The sequence below is a fragment of the Chlamydotis macqueenii genome, chromosome W, assembly GCF_036417535.1.
Source record: "Chlamydotis macqueenii isolate bChlMac1 chromosome W, bChlMac1.mat, whole genome shotgun sequence".
Classification (NCBI taxonomy): Eukaryota; Metazoa; Chordata; class Aves; order Otidiformes; family Otididae; genus Chlamydotis; species Chlamydotis macqueenii.
In genome coordinates, this window is record NC_141592.1 from 35,973,072 (window position 1) to 35,982,503 (window position 9,432).

A 9,432-nucleotide genomic window follows, 5' to 3' on the forward strand; every position below is an offset into this window, starting at 1 on the left:
AAGTTACTTAAGCAGTGGTGGGGGTTGCAACTTAAATGAGGCCTGTGCTACTCTAACCCCGCTCTAAGCAAAATGCATCACAGTGTCTACCCAAGAACTTCTAACATGAGAAAAATCTTAAAGAGAAGGTTAGATGACTTTTTACCTCTTTGTTTCCACTATGGAAGTATCTGGTTACTGCTTTGAGTGGGCTATATCAAAGATACCTTCCAACCAACTGCAGAAGAAAAGTAAAGCTTCTGAGGCTAACACAAAGTCCCTGTACTGCACAGATAACCAGCATGCAAAGAAAGCCATGCTGCAAGAGCTGGCCCTTTTTGTCTACCCATCCATTTGCAATATAATTTTCTGGAAGATAAGTGAGCTGCTAAAATACCAGTTACAGAAAGGCTATACCTATCTACCTTGAGACTGTTAGCCTGAGCTGGCTTCCACTTTTCCTGCTACCAGGTGCTTCCAGCTGTCTGAAACACTCCTGCCTGCGTGGCTCAGGACTTTGCTGCCCAACAATACAGCACCAGCCCCAGGATGTTCTGCAAGTGGCAGCAAGAATTCAGGCATGTCCAACATTAGTGGGGATTTTCTGAATCTGCCTTTAAAGCTAGGTGCTGGATGCCAGAACGCTTACCTGTAACTGCAAGCTTTTCACTATATTCTGGTTTTGTTTAGTGAGGGGGGCCTAAGGTGGTAGCTTCTGTAGGAAACTGCTAGAAGTTGTTCCCCTTTGTTCAGTGGACCCTCTGGCCTCTTGCCAGGCGGCCGACTGGGCCCAACTCAGCCCGGCCATGGTCATCACCACAGGCTACAGGGGAATCTTGGCCAGGAGCCGCATTACTCCTCCCCCTCCTGAACTGACCTTGGCATCTGCAGCCGTTCCTCACAACAGGTTGGCAGACGCCTCTCAGGATCCTTTTTACATCTTATTCACTTCAACTGCTCATCTCCTCTCCACTTCTTGCAGCTGGGCCGGACCGAGTCGGGCCCAGGCGGCTGCCTGGCGAGAGGCCAGAGGGTGAGGCCTGCAAGGCCCAGGAGGCCTGCGCCTCCCCCTCTGCGCCTCTGCCCCCGCTCAGCTTCTTCACATCTTCTCTCCTCTTTTTTTTTTCTGTTTTCCCATTCTTAAATACGTTATCGCAGAGGCGCTATCACGGGACATTCTGCTACCAATCGGCTCGGCCTTGGCCAGCAGTGGGTCCGCCCTAGGCCTGGCCAAGTCCCCTGAACAAAGGGGAGCGACTTCTAGCAGTTTCCTACAGAAGCTACCACCTTAGGCCCCCCCCTCACTAAACAAAACCACAACAATGCCTAACATTAGTAACTAGAGAAATTTGAGTGATAACAATAAAACAGTTTGATTGTTTTAGCAAGCTAACATTACAGAAAAAAAACACACACACACAAGTCAAAGAAGCTACAAATACTACCGGCAATGGAAACAGCTTCCCATTCACTTTAATACACAAACTATTAGGGTAATTATCTTCTTGAGGGCAGCTTGTCTCTGCTAGGCATAACCTATATCCCCAAAAAGAGAAAGCGTCATTTTCAAGCGTCACCACATTCTTATGCCCCACAAACAACTAGACTTAGGTTACATCAATAAGTTATAAAAGAATACTATGAAAAAGGTACCTTAGCTGAACTTGGACTGTGTAATCTCTCCTGCCCCCTGGCAAGAAGTCCCTGTGACAAAGGGAAAGATAAAAAAGAGAAGTACCCATTTAGACAGCAGATTTCATATTCCAGTCATATGCAAAAAGAACTGGCACACCTGCCCCAACATCACTATACTTGCCTCTTATTTTTCTTTTTTTGAGCTATGAACAAGTCTTACAAGCAACACCTCTGCTTAGCTACTGCAAGTTAAGCAGGACTTTAGGATCATCATCCTCTGTCAAGAATTAATAATAACAATAAAGTACGATGTTGCCAGAGAGGAAAAAACCCCGTGAATTCTCTTGGCTTACACCACAGGTCTTGCAACAACATGAACCCTGGGACAAAAGATAAAAGCAGCCTTCTATTCCTGCAGCCAGGAAACATGTAGGGAAGAAAAGCTTACCACCTCTCTAAATAGTCACAATTATTTGGAAATGAGTAATTGTTAACTCTTTAGTGACGTAGGATTTACCCCAACTGCACATAAATTCTGTGCACAGCAGTTCCTGAAGAAAACAGAACAGATACGCTTGTGCATGTGAAGTGATAAATCCTCACTGAAATTATGCTGAGTTTATGTGATGCATAAAACAAACCAAAAACCCCAAACTTTCTCCTGAAATTTTGCTAAGTTTACCTACAATATGCCACACTCTTACTTCTTACCTGGAAATACAGATTTCTCTGACCTGCTGAGGTGTTAAAGCAAAGATAAAAAACTTCTCTTGGAACCTCTGAATACTGCTCTGTACTACAAAAAAGAGATACAGAAGTTTAACCATGGTGATTAAAGTCATTAATTAAAACAGGATCTGCACTTGTACCTTGTTCCAGGAAAAACTCAAGTCACTTAATATAATCAAACTGTGGTTGAACAGCATGTAACTGTCAACAGGAAAGCAATGTAACAAATCATTCATTCAACTATATTCAGATGGCTTAATATCAAATTACATTTCAGTACCAAAGAAGCTTGGCAAGCCACATTATAATCCTTTCTCCCAAGGGATAAAGGTTCAGACAAACACACAGCAAAATATAACACGAGATACCTGGGGAAAAGAGTACCACAGAGAAGGTGTTTACAACTATTTTAAGGTACACCAAGAAGAGAATATGCACCAGAAGTTATTAACGGACAGCTGGAAAGTTACTCAATTCAGAAACAGCTAAAGGTAACCAAGACTTTGGGGAGGAAGGGAGGGAGCACACCCCTAATGCCAGAGAAGCCAGCCAGACATCATGTCTGGGAATTACCCCTCATTAGCATTTGGAAGGAAAAAAAAAACAAAACAAAAAAAAAAAAAAACCCCACAAAACAAAACAAAAAAACCCACCAAAAACAAACAAACCAACCAACCCCCTCCCACACCACAACTTTCATATTAGAATCCTAGTTGTCTGCTACTTGTCTGTCAGTGATGGGAAGCAGTAATATTTTAGTATTTGTTCTGGTTTTGTTTAGTGAGGGGGGGCCTAAGGTGGTAGCTTCTGTAGGAAACTGCTAGAAGTTGCTCCCCTTTGTTCAGTGGACTTGGCCGGGCCTAGGGCGGACCCGCTGCTGGCCAAGGCCGAGCCGATTGGTAGCAGAATGTCCTGTGATAACGCCTCTGCGATAACTTATTTAAGAAGGGGAAAACAGGAAAAAAAAAGGGAGAAGATGTGAAGCAGCTGAGCAGGGGCAGAGAGGGGGAGGTGTGAGCCTTGTGGGCCTTGCAGGCCTCACCCTCTGGCCTCCTGCTGGGCAGCCGACTGGGCCTGACTCGGCCCAGCCTGGCTGCAAGAAGTGGAGAAGAGATGAGAAGTGAATAAGATGTAAAAAGGATCCTGAGAGGCGTCTGCCAGCCTGTTGAGAGGAACGGCTGCAGATGCCAAGGTCAGTTCAGAAGGAGGGGGAGGAGTAATGCGGCTCCTGGCCAAGATTCCCCTGTAGCCTGTGGTGATGACCATGGTGGAGCAGGCTGTCCCCCTGCAGCCCATGGAGGTCCATGGAGGGGCAGAGATCCACCTGCAGCCCATGGAGGACCCCACACCGGGGCAGGTGGAGGCCTGAAGGAGGCTGTGGCCCATGGAGGGCCCGCTGGGGCAGCTGTTCTGGAGGGACTGCACCCCGTGGAAGAGATGACCCACGCCAGAGCAGTTTCACGAAGGACTGTGGCCCGTGGGAGGGACCCCACGCTGGAGCAGAGGAGGAATGCGAGGAGTTCTTCCCCCGACGATGATACAGCGGCGTAAAACAACGCGTGATGAACTGACCATAACCCCCATTCCCTCTTCCCCCCTGTGCCGCTCAGGGAGGGGGGAAGGTAGTAGAGATAATGTTAAGCCTGGGAAGAGGGAGGGGTGGGGGGAGGTTATCTTGTTCTCTGTCTCATTCTCCTGCTAGTTTTAGAAATAAATGAATACTTTTCCCCAACTTGAGTCTGTTTTGCCCGTAACGGTAACTTTAAGGATTTCTCCCTGTCCTTATCTCAAACCTCGAGCCGTTTTTCTTATATCACCTCCCCCTATTCTCTCGGAGGGTGGGGGGAGTGAGAGAGAGAGACTGGGTAGTCTGGTCCTGATTGGGGCTGAACTACGACAGTACTGTACGTGGTATGTACATGTTCCTTTTCTACTTTCTTTTGTCTTGAGAAGTTAGAAACCTTGACCTGAAATAAAGGTAGATTGGACTCGTCCAACAGTTTAAAGTAACCAGCAAGGAGGACAAATGCAAAACCAGCACAACTAAACAAGGAAAATTTAGGAGAGCTAGACTGCCTTGCATACTGTGACACTGAGAGAAGATTATCTCAGTGCCCAGAACACACAGAAAAAAAACACAAAACAGAATTCAGGTGGAACAGACACATATACCAAGTCCCTCATACAATTCAAAACAGCTACATTGTGCATATATGTGCGCACACACACTATAGACAGCATTTTATATGTCAAAAATAATACTTATGTTCAAAAGATCACGGAAATATTTTGGTACTGAATGGAGTGTGGGTTAAAACTAAACCCCACACCTACACCTACTCTTGTGTTCTCATATTAGTGCAAAAGAATACCTATACTTATCCCTTCAAAAGGGTCACAGTGAAGTGGACTATAATTCTAGCTCTCTGACCTATTTGGTTTACAAATCCTTGTTGTGGTTTTGTTTAGTGAGGGGGGCCTAAGGTGGCAGCTTCTGTAGGAAACTGCTAGAAGTCGCTCCCCTTTGTTCAGTGGACTCGGCTGGGCCTAGGGCGGACCCGCTGCTGGCCAAGGCCGAGCCGATTGGTAGCACGATGTTCCATGATAACACCTCTGCCATAACGTATTTAAGAAGGGGAAAACAGGAAAAAAAAGGGAGAAGATGTGAAGCAGCTGAGCAGGGGCAGAGGCACAGAGGGGGAGGCACAGGCCTCATGGGCCTTGCAGGCCTCACCCTCTGGCCTCTCGCCAGGCGGCCGACTGGGCCCAACTCAGCCCGGCCCGGCTGCAAGAAGTGGAGAGGAGATGAGAAGAATAAGATGTAAAAAAGATCCTGAGAGACATCTGCCAGCCTGTTGTGAGGAACGGCTGCAGACGCCAAGGTCAGTGAAGGAGGGGGAGGAGGAATGCTGCTCCTGGCCAAGATTCCCCTGCAGCCTGTGGTGAAGACCATGGTGGAGCAGGTTGTCCCCCTGCAGCCCATGGAGGTCCACGGAGGGGCAGAGATCCACTTGGAGCCCATGAAGGACCCCGTACCAGGGGAGGTGGATGCCTGAAGGTGGCTGTGGCCTGTGGAGGGCCCGCTGAGACAGCCATTCTGGAGGGACTGCACTCCATGGAAGAGATGACCCACGCCAGAGCAGTTTCAGGAAGGACTGTGGTGTAGGGGTGGGACCCCACTACGGAGCAGGGGAGGAATGTGAGGAGTTCTTCCCCCGACCATGAAGCAGCGGCATGAAACAACGTATGATGAACTGACTGCAACCCCCATTCCCTTTTCCCCCCTGTGCCGCTCAGGAGGGGAAGGTAGTAGAGATAATGTTAAGTTTGGGAAGAGGGAGGGGTGGGGGGAGGTTATCTTGTTCTCTGTCTCATTCTCCTGCTTTGGTTTTAGTAATAAATGAGTATTTTTCCCCAACTTGAGTCTGTTTTGCCCGTGACGGTAACTTTAAGGATTTCTCCCTGTCCTTATCTCAAACCTCGAGCCATTTTTCTTACATTGTCTCTCCCTGTTCTCTCAGAGGGTGGGGGGAGTGAGAGAGAGACTGCGTAGTCTGGTCCTGATCGGGGCTGAACTACGACAATCCTTAATTCTCAAACACAATAAATTTGTTTGTTCCAATCACCTGAGTCTACTAACTGAGACTATAAGTTATCCATACCAATCTAAAAGTATTAATAAAGCCTTATTTCCAAGTTTGCTCATGAATTCATGTTAGAGTGATTTTCTGCCAATGTTCATATCCATTCCTCACATCTCATTTCCCCACTCCTCCTTACACAGGTCAGAATTCTAGCTCTGGCTGCTGCCACCTTCAGGTACTGTAAAGAGTTTGAAGGCAAGCAAGTACTCAGTTAAGTCAATCTTGTCCCTCTCAGCCACGTCTTAAGAGAACCCAAATGTTACAGGACTAGATCATCTTCACTCCTATGAAAACTGGACAACATGCCACAAAAAGTCTACAGTCTTCAAAGGAAAGAGGAATTTACATGCAGCTCTAACTATAATGGTGACATCTCTAAGGATGTTGCCTTCTTTCAGGAGAAAATGAACATTTCCAAAGTTCAGGGAAACAGTTGTTAGGGAAATTTCTAGCAAATTTCTGCCACATCTAGGTATCATTGATCAGAAAACAAAAATTAACAGCACAGCAGAAGTGTAACACAGAGCACACACTGCATTATATGGGACAGGATGACAATAGGGCTAGCAATCAATCCGGTTTACTATGAGCCAGCAGTTGTCCCACAATACAAAATAACTCATGAAGCTGGTTAAGATACCCAGCTACTGCACAAAGTGAACATAAGCAGAAGTTAGCCAGGACATCACAGCACTGACAGATAATCTCTGTTAAGGTAATGGTAGCATGAGCCACAGAGCTGTCCAACACCACAGTAGCTATTGTACCAATACACAGGCTCAACATTAAACTCTTCTCTAGCAGAGCGTCACAACACACAAACAGAAGTGACAACAGGCATCGTAATGAATGCTTGTTAGTGATGTTTGCTGCTTTAGGTACTAGAGGATGACCAATCATCAGTATATGCCTCACTGAGGTACAAGTCACAGCCTAAAAGACACTATTCATCAGTTTGGAAACTAAACTGTTTAAGAGGATGCAAACAGCTTGCAAAATGCTGAAGTGTTTCTAAACAATATTACTAAATAGTTAGGGAACATTTTCTACCATGTAAGGTAAGACAGGTTGAATTTCAAGACAGAAAACAACATTTCCAAATAATGAAATATGTTTAAGAGTGAGGCATTTGAGGAAGCTAAACTGAGATTTCAGTTTATTTGGAAGACAAAGGTCCACTCTACATTTTAGAGTATGGCAACAACTCGTAGGCAGAGAAAACCATTGCTAAACTGAGTACACATATTATCTATTTCAGTGCAAGATGTCACAACCTGCATAACTGTTGCAGTAAGATAAATGCAAACTAACAAATCCATAACTTGTTCTCCTTATCTTGTTGTAGCTTATTAATTGCTGATCCCGAAATCATCTTCCTGTTGGCCCTGACAGATGTGTTCCTCACTTGTACCAGGCAGACTTCAGGTCTAAATCATTCAGCCAAAAGTAACTCCGGGGGAGGTTCACACTAGTTATTAGGAAACAATTCTTTACCAAGAGGGTGGTCAAACACTAGAACAGACTTCCTAGAGAGGTGGTCAATACCCCAAGCCTGTCAGCATTTGGACAATGCCCTTAACTAATATTCTTTAAGTTTGGTCAGCCCTGAAGTGGTCAGGCAGTTAAATGATCATTGTAGGTACCTTCCAACTGAACTATTCTAGTCTATTATTTAATATTTAAAATACAAATATCTTTAATCATATGATATTCACAGAAGAGAACACTATTTTCTGAAATGTGGCTTGGAATTTTTGGGGCAAGTGGTGAAGAGAGGACAAGGGTAGAGATGAGAAGGGAAGGGAGTTTCCACTTTTCCCCATCTGCAAAAAGCCATTTAAGTCTGGACTTAGTACTGTCATAAGCAACACCTATTTCATTAATTAAGCAACCTGCAGAGCTATTAAACACTTACCTAGACTTGTAGGTTTTATGAGCACATCAAGCACATCGTAAAAAGGTAGGCTTTTCAGCTGAACATCGGGATGAACGGGTGGAATTGGAGGGGACGGCTGCTGCATCTCAAAGTGGGGCTTAGTGTCTTGGAGGAGCACAGAACTGACAGGCGAGGAAGGAGACTGAGGCGTGACTGAAGTAGAAGGGAGTGGGTGAATGCCAGCAACAGCTAGGTCAGGCTCAACAGGAGAGGAACTACTGTCCAAATTGAAAACCGCAGGTTTTATAGCCGATAAGTCTGAAAGTCCTTCAATTGTCCTTGGGTACCGACGCCTATAGAGTTCTCTGATTTTTATCTGAACTGCTGGGCTGCAGCCACTCTTCAGTAAGTGCAGTGCCCTCATCAGGAGGTCATGTTTCCGCCCACTTTTATTACGTCCAGCAAACCCCAACAACACTTGTAGTTCAGAAACACGAAAACTTGATACCATATTCTAGAATAAAAGAGATAAGCACAGGTGAACCAACAGTACCCCATGTAGGTCTTTTTGAGGAACATCATGAAGCATCTGAACTTCCATCATTAGTTTTACACCTGTCATCTTAGATACTACCCATACCTTTACCCAACACAAGAGCATAGTTAGTTTAAAGCAAAGAAATAAAGTGCCCAGGATGAAGGTTGAGTTTGGTCGTGTTAACTATTTCAAAAGACTTCAATTGTTTCCACACTCAAACAATAGCAACAACAAAATCTTAATGCAGCCCACGCAGTGCTATCTTAAATATACAGGCAGAAGCATAAGCTCTAACACAAAATATCTCACTTCATGAAACAATAACAACAAAAAAACAAACAACAGATGAATCAGTATTATCACCTGTCTTCCAACACATTGTAAGAAATAAGCAACTGTAAGTTTTGCATAGTTTATTCTGAAACACTATTTTGTGCAACATGTTAAACGTATGCATGAACAGAGACAGGCACATCAGCTTTCAGTCTTGAAAGGATGGCACAGCAAGGTGGACACTTTAAAAAAAAAAAAAAGCTACATTATATTACACTAATAAATCATTTAACCAACATAAGTGATTCTTCCAGAATGTCACAGAAAACTTCCTGTCCTTTTTGTATCACATTCTGGTATTGTGGGACACAAAATCTCTTCAAAGGAAATAATACTATGTACTTGGTTATCAGAGTTAGTTCAATCCTCAAAGTCTTCCACAACTATTAAGTTCACAAACAAAAAGATTCTCATTTAAAACAAAAAACAACCCACCCACTACACAAGAGGAAGGGATCTTCTCCCCCTAATTACTACAAATTAATTACTTGGCATAGGCGCATCATCTCACATTTTTAAGAGCAAGTGCTCTGAGAAGAGAGGTGTAAGATTGTCCAGAATTATTCTACGCAGCTTCCTTCCTATTTCTGTGGGACTCTTCCACTGTATCAGGGAGGTTAAGTTTTAAAGACGAAAGAACATTTACCTTTAATCTGTACTGCTGTACTATACCAACTCCAGACTCAAGGACTAGCAGA

At 44.6% G+C, this 9,432-nt stretch overlaps 1 protein-coding gene across 1 annotated transcript; it reads right to left on the minus strand.

The window, feature by feature from the left end:
- Positions 1-488: 488 nt before the first annotated feature.
- LOC147596659 (E3 SUMO-protein ligase PIAS2-like) lies at positions 489-8,442 on the minus strand. Its single transcript, XM_086769419.1, has 6 exons — positions 8,417-8,442; positions 7,903-8,141; positions 2,326-2,410; positions 1,633-1,683; positions 1,425-1,515; positions 489-533 (listed from the first exon to the last, which is right to left on the minus strand). Exons 1-6 carry the CDS (start codon positions 8,440-8,442, stop codon positions 489-491), a joined length of 537 nt encoding a protein of 178 aa, XP_086625545.1.
- Between the last annotated feature and the right edge of the window lie 990 nt (positions 8,443-9,432).

What these genes read in the sequence shown, in the direction of transcription:
- LOC147596659 (XM_086769419.1), bottom strand. Translation starts at nt 8,442, where the DNA reads ATGTTCCTCAAAAAGACCTACATGGG. An exon ending in CTCAAAAAGACCTACATGGG is followed by an intron (nt 8,142 to 8,416) that starts GTACTGTTGGTT and finishes CAATTTGGACAG; the next exon opens with TAGTTCCTCTCCTGTTGAGC. An exon ending in AGAGAAATCTGTATTTCCAG is followed by an intron (nt 1,684 to 2,325) that starts GTAAGAAGTAAG and finishes CCTTTGTCACAG; the next exon opens with GGACTTCTTGCCAGGGGGCA.